This window comes from Portunus trituberculatus, chromosome 17 (genome assembly GCF_017591435.1).
Source record: "Portunus trituberculatus isolate SZX2019 chromosome 17, ASM1759143v1, whole genome shotgun sequence".
Classification (NCBI taxonomy): Eukaryota; Metazoa; Arthropoda; class Malacostraca; order Decapoda; family Portunidae; genus Portunus; species Portunus trituberculatus.
This window is the reverse complement of record NC_059271.1, coordinates 20,722,200-20,742,296: the sequence shown is the minus strand read 5'-3', so window position 1 is coordinate 20,742,296 and position 20,097 is coordinate 20,722,200. Positions and strand designations below refer to the sequence as shown.

The 20,097-nt window shown below is 44.1% G+C and overlaps 1 protein-coding gene and 1 long non-coding RNA gene across 4 annotated transcripts in view; one reads left to right on the top strand and one right to left on the bottom strand.

Moving 5' to 3' along the window:
* Positions 1-20,097, bottom strand: part of LOC123505030 — a 184,282-nt gene that overhangs the window by 150,719 nt on the left and 13,466 nt on the right. For all 3 annotated transcript variants that reach the window (XR_006675023.1, XR_006675024.1, XR_006675022.1), the window contains exon 2: positions 4,149-4,215. This is a non-coding gene — a long non-coding RNA (uncharacterized LOC123505030). The remainder of the gene's footprint in view (positions 1-4,148; positions 4,216-20,097) is intronic.
* Positions 11,367-20,097, top strand: part of LOC123505029 (achaete-scute homolog 1a-like) — an 8,849-nt gene continuing 118 nt past the window's right edge. Inside the window, exons 1-3 of the mRNA XM_045256041.1 lie at positions 11,367-12,294; positions 16,896-17,328; positions 18,274-20,097. The exon at positions 18,274-20,097 is cut by the window's right edge and continues 118 nt beyond it. Coding sequence (XP_045111976.1) covers positions 11,422-12,291 — 870 coding nt within the window. The 5' untranslated portion in view covers positions 11,367-11,421 and the 3' untranslated portion in view covers positions 12,292-12,294; positions 16,896-17,328; positions 18,274-20,097. The remainder of the gene's footprint in view (positions 12,295-16,895; positions 17,329-18,273) is intronic.

Sequence of the window (20,097 nt, the reverse complement as noted above, 5' to 3'; positions counted from 1 at the left end):
GAATCAGTGCGGCCAATAGAGAGCTGGCTGCTGGTAGGTGCGAGAGAGATACATTATGTTATCCGCAGACAGGCGATGCACTCCTGTTAGTTTAGGAAGCCAAACAGCCAGGTGCTGCCTTGATGCATTGATGGATCTTAGACTCGTTGCTAAACGTCTTGGTCCCTCGTCTGGATTGTTTCTAAAAGTCTTAAAACAAATGATGAGATGGATTTTCATTAAGATATTAGATTTATATTCTTAAATGCCGCTTTCCCTCTTCAGGATTGTTTCCAAAGCAACACAAATGAAAAATATGGATTCTCATAATTTTTTTAATTAATTATGCACACTTTGTTAAAGTATCACTATGAAAAGCGCTCCTAAATACCACACTTAATTGATGACACACGATGTTAATGATAATTGTAATGGAAAGGTTAGTGTGAAAGCCTTAAGCTGCGTGAAAAGACCCAGAGTTAGAAGGAAAAAGTTAAGGAGAAAGTTAAGCGTCCCTGAATATTCCAGTTACTTCTCCGACACTCTGTTTATAACAATAGATATGAGAAGTTCAGTGTGAAAGTCTTCCTGTGTGATAAGACGCAAAAGTTAGGAAAGAGATGTTGAGGAGAAAGCTTAGCAGACACAAATGCGGTTAGGAAGTGAAATCAATCCTTTGCAAAACATAATAGTGAATCATTACATCAAAGAAACCATGACTTGTTGTTGTTGTTGATGCTACTGGTGTGGTGGTGGTGGTGGTGCAAGACGCATAGTAATGTTAAAAGAAAATTATATAAAAAAAAAAAAAAAGCCTGATATTTACTCTCTTCCCAAAATGTTTGCTTAAGTTGTCTCAAGATGTTGAAGCGCTGATGATCGAGGAATGTAAAACATTGAGGTAACGGCATGTCATCAGTGTCAAGCAATAGTCAACGCAAGAAGCATGGCACTGTTTGATTACTCCCCCATAAGGGTGAGGCGACCAAACTTACACGGATTCATAAAATCTTATTTCAAGAGCAAAAAAAAAAAAAAAAAAGTGTGTTAGTCTAAGATTATTATTATGATTCATGTACATTTCTTTTTAAACTGGTAAAAAAAAAATAACCGAAGGTGAAAGAGAATCATATATAGCCTGTTTAACATTGAAAAGCCTACTGAATATACTATTGCCATGTGTAGGCTTGATGCTTTCTTGCATATTCCTTTACTATACCACGTTCTTATGTTCATTCTTGAATATCTGCACCATATCACAGCATAGCATCAGTGGTGAAACATGAATATTCTTTTTAATGATTATAAGCCTGAGCTTTCAATTGCAGCTTTCAGTTGCTGGGGGGGGTTTTCTTTCTGTTTCTGTGGATTTCTTCAGAGGTATTTTCTTTCCCCCTCTCTTCTCACCCCGCCCAGAAGCCTTTAACACAGGCGGAGGGAGCGGTCGTCGGCAGCGTCACCTCCACTGTTTGTTTTGTGGCTCCATAGCGGCAAAAAACTGTTATAATTAGAGCTAAAGTGACTTTTTTGCAACGAAAAAGGTGGTGGCGGTGTTTAGGGATCTGTGTGAGTGTGGTCAGATGAATGTTGGGAGATTTGCACAAAACAAACAGTGTTGATTCACGGTTGTGTTGCGCGCGACATCAATCTCTGTCTGCCAATAGTGTGAGCGATGTAGCAAAGCAAAACCTGCCATGACAGGTTCGCCGTCACTCCTCCACCACTCTCTCGTCTCACACCTGCTCACACACTTTTGCATTTTCTCTTCTCCTCCTGCTATTTCATAAAACAAAAGCCGAAGTGAAGACGTGTATGAGACGCATAATTTTACTGGCGTGACGAGAGCGCCGCGGTGTCTCTGGAGTGTCTGTGAGCACCGCCTCCACTGCCACTTCACACTCGCACTAAGAATTCTGCTGCGTAAGGAAATTTGCATGATGAGAAAAAACTTTATGCTAATTCTTTTGCTTCTTGGTCATCACTTTTTCCGAATTTATTTAGCAATGATTCGTTTACCCGAAAATGCATAAGTATGTTGTGTAATCTGCAAATCAATTAAATAAAATTAGTTCCTTTCATAGCCCATTAGTTATGCCAAGGTCGTATTTAACACACGTCTCAGTAACTCCGTGAAATCTTTATCTTGGTGATCATTCCATTCACTGCCCTGGAGGACACGGTAAAAAAAAAAAGGAAAATTGTTTCTTTTTCTTTTCCCTTCTTTCTTATCCTACCTCTAATAGTATTCGATCCTTAACCGCACGAAAATGTACTTGACTTGGTGAACACACACACACACACACACACACACACACACACACACACACACACACACACACACACACACACACACACACACACACACACACAGGCACCAAAGCATTGCAACAAGAATGACCAATTATCTTCGTGATTCATTTCTGTTCCATCCTCTTTACCATTTTCTCATTAACTGACAATTTCCATCAAGGTTTTCATTCAGGTTTCATTTGTGCTTTATTCTCTCTCTCTCTCTCTCTCTCTCTCTCTCTCTCTCTCTCTCTCTCTCTCTCTCTCTCTCTCTCTCTCTCTCTAATAATCAAATGATTTCGTTGTCTTCATGAATAAATATTTTCATAATCATCTAACAGCTTCCCTCACCTCTTGTTCTCAAATTTCATGCACTTTTTTTTTCTTAAGCAAGATAAGGATACACCCTTTTACCAAAAACAAAATAATAATGATAAAAAAAACGAATAATAAAGGAGAAGAAAAAAAATGTTAAGTGTGTATTGGAATTAGTATATAACTGTGGAAGGAAGAGGGAATAGAATGAGAGAGAGATGAGAAACAGTGTGTATAGGAAAATGTAATTGTGAAAACAAAGATTAGAAGGAAGGAAGGAAGGAAGGAAGGATAGAAAGAAAGAAAGAAAGAAAGAAAGAAAGAAAAGGAAGGAAGGAGAGAAGGAAGGAAGGAAGAAAAAGGAAGAAAGGATGGATGGAGGGAAAGAAAGAAAAAACGAAAGAAGGAAGGAAGGAAGGAAGGAAGGAAGGAAGAAAGGAAGGAAAGATGGAGAGGAGAAAATAAGAAAAAGAAAGAAAAAGAAAGAAAAAGAAAGAAAAAGAAAGAAAAAAAAGAAAGAAAGAAAGAAAGGCAAGGAGGCAAAAACTGTACCTTCACTTCAGTATTCCAAAACGCTTTCACTCAGTAAACAAATAAAACTTTCAGCAATAACAAACTTAAATTAATAAATCACTTACGCCTTTAACTGTCAGCAGCCTCTCTAGAAACAACACTCTGCACATGCACCACAACACTGCATTAAGCCCAAGGAGAAACACTCAGGAGGATTACCAAACTGACTCACCAAACTGACTCACCTACCACCTTCGCATGCTAACAAGTCAACTAAATGTTACTGACAACCGAAACTACGCAGCGAGTAAAGATCGAACAAAGCGTCCAGTAGGCAGCTAATGACCCTCTCAATAGCTAACCGCTCACTTCGTCTAATTACACGGCTAAATTAGTTCTTAATCAAAGGTCGAGATCTGCAGCGCCCCACCGTTGAGGAGGCGGTCGCGGCACCTCAGTTGTGGCAGTGATTAAAGAGGCGATGCAGGTCTTGCCCCGCCCACTCCCTACCCTACTCTTCCCTGCTCTGCCCTCTGCCTTCTTTTGTTTTGCTATCTCTTTCCTCGCCATAGACTGCCTTTATCTTGCAGTGGTGGGAAGCAAAGGATACGAGGAAGGAAGAGGAGAAAGAGAAGAGAAGGGAACAGGAGAGACGAGAAGAGAAGAGAAGAGAGAGAGAGAGAGAGAGAGAGAGAGAGAGAGAGAGAGAGAGAGAGAGAGAGAGAGAGAGAGAGAGAGAGAGAGAGGAGAGAAGAGAGAGAGAGAGAGAGAGAGAGAGAGAGAGAGAGAGAGAGAGAGAGAGAGAGAGAGAGAGAGAGAGAGAGAGAGAGAGAGAGACTGGTTTACTTCTCTAATATCTTTTCAAGCAGAGTAATTGGCATAAGAATGTCGTCCTTCATATCACCACCATCATCACCATCACCACCACCATTACCACCATCACCATTACCACCACCACCACCACCTTCGCATTCCGATTCACTCTTCCTGTACAAATCAACAAACAAAAATAAATAAGAAAGAACCAGTGAAGAGATAATATAAACACATACCATTGCACGCTCCTTCTACAATAGTTTTCTGGAGGGGTTTTCTTCATAGATTAGCTTAATTACACACCTGCAAAGAAAATACCGTTATTTTCAACGTAGTAGTAGTAGTAGTAGTAGTAGTAGTAGTAGTAGTAGTAGTAGTAGTAGTAGTAGCAGTAGTAGTAATATAACATCAGTACTGGCCAGAGCATCAGTAGTAGCAGAAGCAGTAGTGGAAGTAACATTAGTAGCAGCAGAAAAAGCAGTATTGGGAACAAGAAAAGAAGCACTAGTAATTAAACAACAGGATAAACATCACAGACTCCTTCGCACGTACTTGCGGGTAAAAGAAAATCACCAATATACATCACAGACTAGGAATTAACCATCGCTTTTCCTTCAAGACCACGTTGGTGCTAAGAACGCGATGCAGGAGAGCCGCACAATCTATTGCCTTCTACATAAACCTCAAGATGTACAAGTAACACAATAATTTTAAACATTATTGGGGAAAAACATCGGGCAAAGCAACACCTGTAGGATTAACAAGGTATCAGGGTAAGGCAGCATAGGGGAAAAAAACATATGATGATGTAAAATGAAAGGTACAGACGGAAGATTATACACATTTGACATTGGTCTTCTAAATTAGGAACGGTAGCATCATACTTCAACTACAATAAAGCGAAACATGATAGAAAGGAACGAGAGAAACACAGGTAAAGTATGAAGTGTGTAAGAAGTAAAAGAAAGGTTGAAAATGATCTAAAAATGAGTACTTATAACTTAGGATCAATGAACTTTTATCTAAGAATAAACAGAGGAACGAAACGAGGAACCACAACTTAGCAAACGAAAACGCATCCCTTACTAAATGGGAATAATGAGCCACATGGAAGTAAAGACAGAACACACAAAAAAATAGAAATAAAAGCTCTTGAAAGGAAGGACAAAGACAAGTAAAAGAGAAACAACAGAAATCACGAAGTATCAAACAACAACAACACAAATCCAACCAAATGTTAATAAGGGAACGAACAAAGTAAAGTAAAAAGATAACAAAAACACACCTAAGCTGCTAAGATACATAACGGTAAGTAGAAATTAATCATAAAACCAGCAACCACAAAATATGTAGATAAAATTAAGAGTTTCCTCCTTCAATGATAAAAGAGAAGTGTATAAATATTAATGACAAAAAAGAAACTAACCAAGATTAACACGCCAAGATCATGCATCACTCCCTGTCCCACGCCAAAAAAAAAAAATAAAATAAAAAAAAAATTGAATAAAATAATAAAAAAAATAAAAAAATATATACAAAGCAATAACCAAGAATGAAACCGCAGAATATCAGATACGAGAATGAAGAAAGAGATCTAGAATACAGTAAACAAGAATACATAACCCCCATCAAAAATATGAAGCAAATATATTAATAACAGAGTGAGAAAAATTACGAGATAGAAAAGAAGATGAACAAAGAAATTTAAAGCATGATGATAAAGCAACGTCTAAAAACAATAGTAAGTGATAAAACAAGAATTAATCAAGAAAACAAAAACACATCGATAAAAAATAAAACAATAACAAAACACGCACACACTAAAAATAAAAAATAAAAATAACGAAAAAAAAATAATGGAACGTAACCGAACACCATAGAACCATGAAATAAGAACATAAACAAGCACAAAACACTTCCCACCACAACCTTCTCCTAACACTCCAAAAAATCACTAAAAACAAAGTTGAACGTGGTGGTGGTGGTGGTGGTGGTGGTGGTGGTGGTGGTGGTGGAGGCAGTAGGAGGCAGCAGCAGTAGTAGTGGGAGGAGGAGGAAGAGGAGGAGGAGGAGAACAAAGCGCAGTCAGACAATGAGGAAGAGTGGAAGAGGGAGACCAGCAGCAGAAGGTGGCCCCGTCGAGGGTATCGTCCTCACACCTCACTACCTTCCAAATGAGACAACGCGGCCAGACCCAGCCAAACCTCGCTATTTTATCACCGACTCCCGCAACCATAAGCGGCTGATAGCAGGTGAGGGAAGGAGGGAGGGTGTAGGTGGTGGTGGTGGTGGTGGTGGTGGTGGTGGTGGTGGTGGTGGTTGTCATTAGGAAGGAGGAGGAGGAGGAGGAGGAGGAGGAGGAGGAGGAGGAGGAGGAGGAGGAGGAGGAGGAGGAGGAGGAGGAGGAGGAGGAGGAGGAGGAGGAGGAGGAGGAGGAGGAGGAGGAGGAGGAGGAGATGGGGAATCACAAGGAGGTGAAGTAAATTAAAATGAAAAGGCAAATCACAGTCGGAGAAGAAGAGGATGAGGACGCAGAGTTGGAGGAGGAGGAGGAGGAGGAGGAGGAGGAGGAGAGTAGACAAGAATTAAAATAAATTGAAGTGATTAAATAAATACAAGAACTGAAGGAGCAGTGAAGCGGTGTAGTGAAAATATTATTAATAATAAATAAATTTGACGAAGCACCGAGTCTTTCTTACCCTTAGATACTTGAAAGCAGAGTTATTTAATTCCACCACCACTACCACCACCGCGCCTGGCTGCCCCTCCATCCATTACCAGGTCAGCACACATTCTTTTGGTAACATTTCCCATTCGGTAATGGATCTAGTCTTGGCTGTTTGTCCAGACACAGGCGGTGGCTTCTGGCGCGCGCGCGCGTGCACGCGAGAGAGAGAGAGAGAGAGAGAGAGAGAGAGAGAGAGAGAGAGAGAGAGAGAGAGAGAGAGAGAGAGAGAGAGAGAGAGAGAGAGAGAGAGAGAGAGAGAGAGAGAGAGAGAGAGAGAGAGAGAGAGACGTATAGCGATCTCTTAAAGCAAGCGTAAATGACGCTCAGAAAATGTATTGTTTTGCAAAAAAAAAAATTCATTTTCCTTTCATTTATTATTTTCTAAACGAGCGAAGGCCCTGCACATATCAACCCCTTTGCTGTCACGGAAATAACAACACCTGCAAAATACACCAAGACAATCTATTTTTAATTGTAAGTACCAGGGCTCTCTTTCTCTCCCTCTCTTTCCATCGTTACGAGCAAGCAGGATGAAGTGTGTCTTTCATCAGCAGAACCTTATCATCATCACTCTCTTCTCCGCACGCCAACACCAACACCACCACCTTGCCAACACCAACACCTCGCCACTTTGCCAACACCAGCAGCTGTCCAGCACCGGCACGAGTCCTGTTCCATCACTCCAAATCTTCTCTTCTCTGCATCAGAAATGTGCTTGCTTCTTTAGGAAAGTGAAGAGAACTTATACAGTACTTATCTTTATAAACATACGTCCACATCTATGAATGCATATGTATCCAAATGCACGCACGTGCTCACATACATACACACAGGCACGCAAGCACACACACACACACACACACACACACACACACACACACACACACACACACACACACACACACACACACACGTCAATAGTCTACCATGGCTTTGTCGTCCCGTAGAGTTGAACAGGTTCGTCCCTCCTTAGCCTGAGGCTATACAGTCTCTCTCTCTCTCTCTCTCTCTCTCTCTCTCTCTCTCTCTCTCTCTCTCTCTCTCTCTCTCTCTCTCTCTCTCTCTCTCTCTCTCTCTCTCTCTCTCTCTCTATCTCTCTAACTATCTATCTACCAACCTACCTACGTACCCACTTTCCTACCTACCAACCTACCTCTCTCTCTCTCTCTCTCTCTCTCTCTCTCTCTCTCTCTCTCTCTCTCTCTCTCTCTCTCTGTGTGTGTGTGTGTGTGTGTGTGTGTGTGTGTGTGTGTGTGTGTGTGTGTGTGTGTGTGTGTGTGTGTGTGTATATATATATATATATATATATATATATATATATATATATATATATATATATATATATATATATATATATATATATATATATATATATATATATATATATATATATATATATATATATATATATATATATATATATATATATATATATATATATATATATATATATATATATATATATATATATATATATATATATATATATATATATATATATATATATATATATATATATATATATATATATAGAGAGAGAGAGAGAGAGAGAGAGAGAGAGAGAGAGAGAGAGAGAGAGAGAGAGAGAGAGAGAGAGAGAGAGAGAGAGAGAGAGAGAGAGAGAGAGAGAGGTTGGTAGGTAGGAAAGTGGGTACGTAGGTAGGTAGGTAGGTAGGTAGGTAGGTAGATAGATAGATAGATAGATAGATAGATAGATAGATAGATAGATAGATAGATAGATAGATAGATAGATTGATAGATAGATAGATAGATAGATAGATAGATAGATAGATAGATAGATAGACAGAGATGGATATATGGATAGATAGACGGTATGACTATTAATTGATGAAAATAAATGTAGAAGTGCTGAACATTATGCATGATATTAATATAATCAATGTCGCAAAAAAAAGAGAAAATTTAAATAAGTTCATAGAGCATTATCGGCATTATTGGTTTCAGTAGAGATAGAGAGGCACGCAAACAATCTGAGCCAATGTGCTGTGCTGAAGGACACGCGGGAGGAGCAGCGCGGCGTGGTGCATCTCTTAGGGATGACGAGCAGGGACTGGGTCCACGAGTAAGGTGGACGAGCGTCCAGGCGACTCCGAGGCGGGCCGAGCAGCTGCCACCCTCCCTGATCACCTGCTAGTTATTTTCGTTTTCGTTTTATATGCATTTCAAGTTACAATATTACAAAGGTTGTTTACATTCTAAACACCCTTACATCTGTAGAGAAAGAGAGAAATACGATTCTAACATTGACAGTGGCCTCATTATCTTTTTTACGATGTTTTTCCTTCCTTCTTTTGAGAGCAACTCGACCCAAAAAAGTGTAACTTTTTCTCGACAATAAGTAATTCCCCATCGGAAAGAACAACTCCCCCTCGAGGAGAAAGTCACTCCATTTCAAGATGGAAAGAGCAACTCATCCTCGAGATAAGGACAAACTCTTCTTCACGATTGGAGGAACAACTCGTAGTGACAGTAATTTGTCCTCGAGATAGAAAGACACTCGTTCTCAAGATACGAACATTAACTCGTCCTCAAGCATAAAGCTCGTCCTCGTCAGCACGGTGGTCGCAGTGAGCGGCTTTAGTGTAGGCTTATCTATCTTATCTTGTCCTAATCTCTCAAGTACGACCTCCACTGCGGCTCGTTCTCTTTCATGTTTTCCCAGCGTCTCTCTCTCTCTCTCTCTCTCTCTCTCTCTCTCTCTCTCTCTCTCTCTCTCTCTCTCTCTCTCTCTCTCTCTGTATATATATATATATATATATATATATATATATATATATATATATATATATATATATATATATATATATATATATATATTGGTGTGTAATTCATCTCGGTCACCCAGCCAGTCTTCCCCATTATGGAGCGAGCTCAGAGCTCAAAGACCGATCTTCAGGTGGGACTGTGTGTGTGTGTGTGTGTGTGTGTGTGTGTGTGTGTGTGTGTGTGTGTGTGTGTGTGTGTGTGTGTGTGTGTGTGTGTGTGTGTGTGTTATGAGTGACGGAGTGAGTGAATCTCTCTCTCTCTCTCTCTCTCTCTCTCTCTCTCTCTCTCTCTCTCTCTCTCTCTCTCTCTCTCTCTCTCGTCTTTTCCCTCCTTTCCATCCCTACCTCAACACAATCTTCTCCGTTTTTCCCTTCCTCTGCCCCTCCTTTACTCCTCATCCTCCCTCCTCTGTTCCTCTCCCTCCTTCTCCCTTGCCTTTAGTCCCCCCATGCCAGTGTAGTGCGGGACAAGGGTCGGCAGCTGCACGCTCCCCCTCCTCCCTCTCCTTCTCTCCTCTTCCTTCACCCCTCCACCACCACCATCACTACTGCCGCCACCACCATCACCGCCACTACCTGGGCTGCAGCTGTACCTGTTATGCCTAAACTTGAAAAAAAGGAGAAAACACGTGCATATAGAACCTGCCTCCTGCCCCGTGCCCCATTATTAGGGTATCTGCTTAAAGGGTTGTCGTTGGGATGGGTAGGGCAGCGTCTCTCTCGGTCCCATCTATGCTCAGAACTTTCCCTCTCTACTCGTTCATCCAGCTTCTCTTTCTCTTTCTCTCTCTGGAGCTTCTTCAGTTCTAGGTCAGAGTTAAGTTTTGATCCTCTCTCTCTCTCTCTCTCTCTCTCTCTCTCTCTCTCTCTCTCTCTCTCTCTCTCTCTCTCTCTCTCTCTCTCTCTCAGACGTTATTAATTGGTTATCATGAGAACTTTTTCTAACATTTAAGTTTACCTAGTTTATTTATTTATTTTTGTACATTTTATAAAGTATTTTTAAAACGGTTCCTAAAGAAGAAAAAAACTTTCCTGCTTGTTTGGTGCTATATGCTGTTGTGTGTGTGTGTGTGTGTGTGTGTGTGTGTGTGTGTGTGTGTGTGTGTGTGTGTGTGTGTGTGTGTGTGTGTGTGTGTGTGTGTGTGTGTGTGTGTGTGTGTGTGTGTGTGTGTGTGTGTGTGTGTGTGTGTGTGTGTGTGTGTGTGTGTGTGTGTGTGTGTGTGTGTGTGTGTGTGTGTGTGTGTGTGTGCCTCAGTGGGAAATACATTGTGGTATACGACGATTGTGACACCGGGGAGCATGAGGTTGTGCTTCTTGGCACTACGAGGTGAGAATGAAATTAATCACCACGACCAACATGGTATGTTCATCCACTGTAGATGCTGTGTGTGTATTGGTTACTGATAACTCCCCGCTACGCAGAGGTCCCTCCCCATCGGGGCCCTGCCCTCCTTCCATACATCGCTCATGAAGCCTAGTGAGTTTTTCCTCTGCCGGCGCCTTGCTGCCTGCCTGTGACTCATGTGGCCGTGAACTTGGGGAGAGTGTGTGGCCTGAGTGGAGCGTAGTAGTAGTATAGCGAGGTGTGGTGTTGGTGTACTGGTGTGCTCGCGTGGCGGCGCGCCCCAAGGTCCCCACGCCGCTGGCACGCGCCCCGGTCGCGCGCCCAGCCACGCGCCGACGCTACTTGCCATGTCTTGCCAACGCAGTGACTTGAACGCCTTAAAACCATACGCAGTTAGTTATTTTTCTCTGAAAATATTAATGATTTACTTAGATACAACATTTATTTCTCACAAGATGTATATTTTTTGCTGTGTAGTGACGTGAACGGCGTGCTGTAGTGAGACGAATGTCCTTGCCAGCGCCAGGGCCGGTGATCACCTGGCGGTGTGGGCGTGGCCTAACCCGCCGAGGTTACAAATACAGGGGCTACGAATTTTAAGGTAGTTAGTAGAGGTCCGCCGCTCGTGCCGCACGCGTCAGTACCGCAGGATGTCGGCCACCACCACACAGCGTTTGGTGCCTATCAGGCCGTCCCCACACAAGGGTATTACTGTTACCAAGGGCGTGACAGTCATCACCACCACCACTTCTCCTGCCACACTGACGCCGCCCAAGACGGGAGTCAAAAGGAAATTATCTGAACCAAGTCCTGAGCCTGTGAAGTGTAAGAGACGCATCAACTTTGGCGTCGGATACGTTGTGTCGCCAGCGCCCGTGGCAGTGGCGCGCCGCAATGCACGAGAGAGGAATCGCGTGAAGCAAGTCAACAACGGGTTCGCGACACTCCGGCAGCACATCCCCGGAGCTGCCAAGGCCAAGAAGATCAGCAAAGTGGAGACCCTCAAGCAAGCAGTGGACTACATTCGTTCCCTGCAGGAATTGCTGGAGGATCACGACGCTCTCATGCTGAATACCAACAATCTGGTCAACACCTCACAGGCTGTTTCCTCTCCCAGGGCGCCCTCTCATCCCTACACCAACGCAGTGGCGCCCACTTCAGCCCTTTCCCAGACTCAGTACAGAGTTTTACAGTACCCAAGTTACTACTACAGCGAGAATGTGTCTCCAGTGGCGGCGTCAGTGTATCCGATGAGTGCGGCCTCTGTGTCTCCAACCTGCAGCGATGCTGCTGCTTCTCCGACGCCCTCCTTTGACTCTGCCATCTCCGTTACGGAGGGCACCGCGACAGTGACCAGCAACGTCACGAGTGTGTTCTCCCCTGTGAACAACACCACTACCACCACCACCACCACCACCCTCCTGGACCCTCTGGATTCCCTGGAAACCTACGACCCCGTCAACACTCCTGAGGACGAGGAGCTGCTCGACGCCATCGCACTCTGGCAGCAGTGCCAGTAGCAGGTCAGTATTCAGGAGCTTTGTCTAGTCTTGTAGAGGGCAGCTTGTGTGTATGTAAATATTACAGAAGCTATCTAGAAAAATGTGTGATGTATAGGTAAGATGGGATGAAATACATAATTAGGTAAAAGTAAGGGTAGCAATAATATAGCTTAAAACATAAAACAAAGGATAGGACGTAACTTGAAAAGTAGTAAATAACGTGCGATTATAGTAATACACAAGAAAATAAGGTGCCCGAAGATCGAAAATTGCAGTAATGCTGAAAACATATATACTTGTATATGAAAGTTATGGTTGTGCTTAAGCTCAAGTTTCCGTGAAATGAAAACACAAGTGACAAAATATTAATTATTTGCGAACACGATTGATAATAAACTGCAACAACGAAAGTGAAAGTTATATGTTGGGGCACGAGGTTGTACTACGTACTACGGAACGAGAGTAAGAGTTGACCAGCAAGACGACAGTGAGAGTGGCGTAAGCCGTAAGGGATGAGAGTCGTTCGTGAGATGTTTACTGCCATGAATCTTACATAGTAGCCGTGACACGCTGCAAAGTAAGAGCAGGAAGGTCAGCGGTGGAAGATAAGCCTGCCGTATTGCTGATTGAGCGTAGTGTTCATGGAATACGTTACGCAGCGACGCCACGCCTGCGGCATGGAGAAGTGGTGAGAGGAGCAGGCAACTCCCAGACAGAAGCTGTTAAAACACACCCGCAAGTTAGGTGATCCGCTTTCCTCCCGACCACAAACACACGTGCCTCGAACGCTCTCACCACAATATTACTGGTTTTTTACTTTCCCTCACACCGCTGTGATGGACAACACATGCAAAACACTACTTCCAGAATCAATTAATCTGCATTGTAGTGACACCACCTCACCAGTCAGTTCCCTCCTGCTTCTATTCACTGCAAAGACTGTCTCTGTTAGTCTCTATCTCTTGGACTTCCTCCTATTGAAATATGATGAATGAAGAAGCAGAGAATGAAGAAGTAGAAGGCGCACCGGTCCTTTACTCTCTTCCCTCCCCAGACGGTCTAATCCCTGACCAGTGGACAGTCACGACTTTCCCCCCTCCTATAGCCGGGGACCAGCTTCCGTTCCAAAGAGAAAGTGGAATTTGGTCAACTACTGAGTCTCCCGTCGTCTTCACCTCGCTTAGAGTGATAGCAGGTCTTAGGATGCTTACAACATGACGTTGCTTAAGTGCGTGACAAAGATTCGTGTTATACTTTATTTTTCAGGTCCAGGATGCAAAATATACAGGATAATATTGTGGTGATCGTTTACGTCCAGTTGGATTTGGTGGAGATTTCAACGATGTGGTAACGAATAAGCTCTCTCTCTCTCTCTCTCTCTCTCTCTCTCTCTCTCTCTCTCTCTCTCTCTCTCTCTCTCTCTCTCTCGTCCATTCTTTTCTCTTCTCTATTTCACTTCTACAATCCCTCCTCGGTTTTTTGTTTCCATTATCCACCATTCCCTAACATATATTTAATATTTGGTCTTTCTCTCCTACTCCAGTTCCACACACATCCCTCTCTCTCTCTCTCTCTCTCTCTCTCTCTCTCTCTCTCTCTCTCTCTCTCTCTCTCTCTCTCCCTTTCTCTAACAGTCCAGGCTCCGCCAGTATCGCAGAGCCGTGACCTGCCCACGGCTTCCTTCTTCCTTTGGCTAAACGCTAAATTTCAGGAAAAAGCAGCCCCGGGCGGACCCGTGAGCGCCATCAACGGTCCGCCTTTGTGTGGCGCCTCCAGGGTGGCCGTCCCGCGCACGCTGCTCAACAACATATGTGCCCACATAAATTTTGGTCATATTTTCCCAAAGGACTGCTGACCGAGCTACGTGGGAACTTAGGGGATCTGTACCATCTGTCTGTCTCTGTCCTTCGAACTTCTACTTTGATACAGGAATTAGTGGGTAACTAATTAATTCGTTTACGAATAAAATAAATGAAATCAAGTAAAGAGTTCTATTAAACTATACTTTATATTTAGACATAATGATTCTTTTAGTTCTTGTCGAGTCTCTTCCACAGATTAATAACAAGGAAATCAGTAACCATACCTGCATTTCAAGACAGATATAATAAAAACTCTAGCCATTCATCTTAAATATTTGTTGTTTTCTTTCACTCACTCTTTCTATCAGGACCCAAGCAGGATCCATAAATCCCAAGAGAGCGTGAAGCCTTCCATTCCACCATCATCCCTTCTCCATCCCTAAACCTTCTTCCCCTCTCCATCCCTCTCTCCCCTCCTCCCTCCCCATGACCACTCCCAAGACCCAACCCTCTCACTTCCCTCTCACCCTTCATGGACAACCGTCACGTGCCTTCATGCTCGCTCCTCTTCCTCCTCCTGCACTTCACCCATCCCAGCACACTCATTTCCCTCTCACCAGCCTCTCTCTTCCTCTCCCTTTCCCTCTCACCTTTCAATAGCCGTACTCTCGCAGCCCTTCCCTTCCACACCTAGCAAAAGGCAGCATTGGGGAGAAGAGTGAAATCCGGTTTGCATTCATTTGTGAGCACATTAGGGAGGATGATAGGGAGAGAAAGAGATAGAGAGATATGGATCGCGCCGATAAGCCCCTGGATGATAAGGTCTCTGTAATTTGTGCATCTCATTATCTTTTTTTTTATTTCCTAGTAATTCATAGTTATCTTTTTTCCATCCTTTCAACACGTAATTACGGGGATTTCCTGTTGTATATAAACGAGTGACGTACGTGGATAGTTCGTTCTCTCTCTCTCTCTCTCTCTCTCTCTCTCTCTCTCTCTCTCTCTCTCTCTCTCTCTCTCTCTCTCTCTCTCTCTCTCTCCACCATCAGTCGGCACACGTCCCTAGCCCCGCCCGACCACAAACACTTCTACGAAAGAATGTCACAATCCATCATTTTCTTGCTTCCAGTATGCGAGGTGTGCGCTTTGTTTGATTTAAACGTCTTTTTTACTCGCATAATGGGCTGGATCTCTCTTTCTCTCTCTCTCTCTCTCTCTCTCTCTCTCTCTCTCTCTCTCTCTCTCTCTCTCTCTCTCTCTCTCTCTCTCTCTCTCTCTCTCTCACACACACACACACACACACACACACACACACACACACACACACACACGAGACCTGTGACCTGATGCCGATAAATACTACACATAAGACCGTCATTTCCTCGGGTAATGGGGAACGATAGGGTGCGATTAGGATGAAGAGAGGTGAGGGTGTGGTGGGGGTGAAGGCAAAGCAGATGGAGGCTCCAGAACAAGAAAGTTTTAGGGAGGTGAAGTTAAGAGGTGGAGGGGAAAATCACGAAGCACAAGGAGCAGCAAGCAATTGTTCCTCAGTCAGGGGCAGAATGCAAATAACTCCCCATTGATGTATTCAGTTTTCTTTGATCTTCAATTGAACTGAGGCTGGCAGGCCATGCGTGGAGGAGTGAGTAGTCTTCCTCCTCATAACGTCCCACTCACGCAGACTCAGCCCTCTGCCAACAGTTCCACAGGAAAAGAAAGGAAAGAAAACGGAACAAAAGGAAAATACTGGGAGCCCCGACTTCCGTAACATCTTTTTTTTCTCTCTTCTTAACTAATATGTCCACGTGACCAATGCGCTGCGTGCATATGTAATTACTTTTTTTTTATGTTTGTCATCTTCCCCCGCGAGGCAGCCACCCAGGCGAAGATGTCCAGGAGATGAAACCTGAGCGAGGCGGGGCCCGAGGGTAGTGGTCGTGGGGACGGGTTCGAACACGGCGGTAATCACTGGAGCGAAGTAGTGCAGTGGGCCGTATCCCGCCAGACTCCCGCTTTTGTCCCACGGCCGCCAGAGCCACGATAACCAACACCGCCGCATTTCCCGCCTCCCTCCTTCTCATCGTGTTTGGGCCACGATTCCAAGACTACAAAGAACTGTGTAGAAATCTTGTCTGAAAATACATCGAGGGAGAACATAGATGCAACGCATAAAATGCGCAGCGGCATAAACCATTAATCCTGCTTGGCAACTCGAACTTGTGAGCAACCAACCCCATCTGTAGTTCTATCCCCAATAACCCCCTCCTCCCCTCCCCTCCATCTCTCCCTTCACGCCGCTCCTCGTCCCAACCCTGCTCTATGGACACGTTTGTGCTCCTGTGGAGGAAACGGAGATTATATCTGATATGAATTTATGCTCAGGTACATTTATGACGAGTGCTGGGCCTCGCGGGCGGCCGGCAAGGATCACCACTTCGCACCACTTGAAATTTCCGTGAGGATGCTCCGCTCTAACGGTGTTTCCCTGCACAGCCGCGAACTTTTTTCCCCGCCAACTCGTCTTTTGTAAAACTGGAAAATATAATTCTGTCCATTGAATGCGGCCATTGAAACGGGCCACGCTTTGGAGAAATTCAATTCAATGCCGTCTAGACAGCCGGGATAAGGGGCGAGAGGGAACTTTTGATGAAAAATTTTTATCTGTATAGTATTTGATATCCAGTGAAGAGTGTGAGTGAGGTGCAGCTTTATATCTATACCACTGAAGGACATTGGAAAGGACTTAGTGAGGGTGAAGGGTATGAATTACAAATGTTACGTATTTCACAACTAACACATAATATTTTTCTTTCACAGATTCTGCGAATGGAGAAATCTAGTCATGCTTTTCCAATACCATGTTCTACTGGTCAGCTCGTTCTCCGATCCGTCTGTATCACACCTATGACTCAGAGGACCCCGCCCCACACACCCAGGCGCCACCCCGCACGGGCCTTCACGCTCAAGCTCTCCTGAAGAAGCTCACTCCTGGCCACAGCTCCACTAAGCCTACGCTAAACGTGGACCTCATACTGAGAAAGGAGGAAGTGTTGCGTCAGTCCTCCTGATGAGTGTTCCACGTGACTACCGCGGTGTTTCTACTTCTCCTAAATGCAGCTACGTCTGGAAGGAAGCCCCTGCTCTCCACACGGCTTCCCGGCAGCTAGATAAAGCCTCGAGATATCGCCAGCCCTCATCCATCTCTGAAGAAGGAAGAAGGGCTCCCACTTTCTAATGCTAATAATAACCGGTGAGTACGAGATGAAAGGGTACCAGTGCATCCCAGACGGTGTGCTCAATGGGCGGGTTGAATTGGCATGAGCCGTGACGTAGCTACAGTTCCCAGGCCGGAGATTGTACTGTGCTACTGCCACCTGATTTAAATTGCTAGTGAGGCTTACATGATCTCGCGTTTAATGGATTGGAATAGTGAGTCTTGCGTCATGGGCCTAACTCAGATAGAAAGGAAGTGGGAGAAAAGCTTTAGAGGGATGAAAAGAGAGTTATATTTTATTCTGGGAGCTGGGGATATGTTTCAGGCTAAAGATTTATATAGTATTGATATTTCAAATTCTCACCAAACATGAAGTGATACATTTAAAATCTCTTACGGCAGCTTTGAAAAAAAGGAAAAAAAAAAAAAAAAAAAATATATATATATATATATATATATATATATATATATATATATATATATATATATATATATATATATATATATATATATTAGGAAAAACACACCAAACATATTCTCTTGCATATCACTGCACCTACACCACCATGTCACCATGTCATGGTGGTGGTGGTGGACCGTTCCTGATGACAGTATTAAGTTGCTCCGTTCCCGTGACGGCAGTTTAGGCTTGTCCCTCACACAATGACCTGCTCCTAAAGCAATCAGGGCCGTGTTTACCTTCGCAGACGGGAAAGTAAAAGAGGGAGATAAGCATAGAGTCGCGTGGGAGGGAAGGAAGGGGGCCATGATAGACATCCTTGGGACATCATACATTATTCATTGTGTCACATGTATTACTCATCCCCCCCCGTCTCTCTCTCTCTCTCTCTCTCTCTCTCTCTCTCTCTCTCTCTCTCTCTCTCTCTCTCTCTCTCTCTCTCTCTCTCTCTCTCTCTCATTTACAGCATGTAATGTTTCTGCACCTTAACTAACCAGCTCTCTCTCCCTCCATCATTCCAGGACGCGCTACAGCGACTACACAAATCTGAAGCAGCGCTGCACGAAGAAGCCTCACCAATTCTCTCAATCACCACCACTGGGAGAACAATGTTCCCGAAGAACAAGGAGCCGAGGAGCACAGGAAAACAAAAGAACAAACTACTCAATCAACAAGGCCTCGGAGAACAAAAGGAAAACAGGAGTAAGAAGAGAGGCCCGGCCGGAGTCTGCCTTGGTTGTACACACACACACACACACACACACACACACACACACACACACACACACACACACACACACACACACACACACACACACACACACACACACACACACACACAGGAAGCATGGCAAGATAATCACCTCAGAATCTTAAGACTATCGGGGTGAACTCACATATTATAATATACTATATCATATCCTTTCATATAGTTACTCCTTTTTTTTTTTCTATTTGCGGTTTGTGAATGTCTAGTCAAAAGTACAGCAGAGCATAATGAAGACATGATATGCTTACGCCAAAGCCCCCGCTATGCCTGGGCGCTGCGACCTTGCCTGGCTCCCACGGCTGGCGTCACGAGGCAAGCACAGAAATTGTGTTGAGTGACGCCAGCCTCTACTAACCAATATTAACAGGAGTCGTGCGTGCGGCAAAGTGGGTTGTGATCTCCTGGCCTGCTAACCAGTCCAGCTTCTGATACCACCCCACGGATGCCGCACGCCCAGGGCCGCCCCCAGATCCCCAGGCTGGTGGGGAAGACCTAACACGTAATCTCCCGGTCGGTGCAGCCGCCGGCCCTAGCGTCGTAACCACACAGACCAAAACGCAGCAGTATCGTCGTATGTACCGTGAAAACACTTATTGCCCTCTGATTCCTTCGTGGTGATTCTCATCTTTTTTTTTATTCCACATATATTTGTTACTAAAAAAGATATATATATGAATGTATTCTACGCGCTTCCTAACCAGTCGCAAACGAGCCTTCCCTCCGCCGTGCTTCCGGAGCGAGGCGCGGCTCCTAATGCTTCCAAAACTACTTATGTGCCTTTTATTGCCTTATCTTTGTTGACTAACCTTTTGGAATGTTACGCTGACTCTATGATCGATCTCCTGTTGTCGTGACCCTGTACTATATAGTCTAGCTGTTATGATCTCCTAATGCTCAAGCCCCGAAAGGGTGCGTGATCCTCTCATTCGAAAAAAGACTCAATCAGTATTGCATTAGTGTTAAGAATTTATCGCTGCGCAGCGCAGAGCCAACCTGCCCCCTTCTCCCCCCTCGCTGGCTCCCGCGCGCCGCCTGTAGGTTTGGGCTGTAGGCATTTCACACACACCTTCACACCAGTACAAGTTTGGCATTCCAGTAACTGATCATTATATCCTGTATCATTAAGTTGTACAAAATGTCTACATCCATTCCATACAAAGACGTAAATGAAGACAAAACGACACATATTAGAATTTCTTTTCATGTTCGTCCGATATTCAGTCTTAATACATGGACCATTGTATTCCACATCTTATACCCTTCACAATCAGAGTGCTTGATACACGTCCAAGCATTTCCTACGTACATGAACATTCCACGCCCTCTGTGGTACTAAATAGTGTATAGTATTACGCCCACATCATTGTTGCATTATTTTTAAACATGTTACTCCTCTATTATTGTACCCACACCAACTGTTCTCGTCTCGGGGCCCTCGTGACCCTGGCCCCTCATCTATAGGGCTGTCCACACCCAAAAGGACGCGTTGATGACCCATGAAAGGAGTGCTCATGCCCACTCCAGCCCTCCGTGATTGAGTTTGTGGCCTTCCATTTAAACCTGAGTCCTTTTGGGT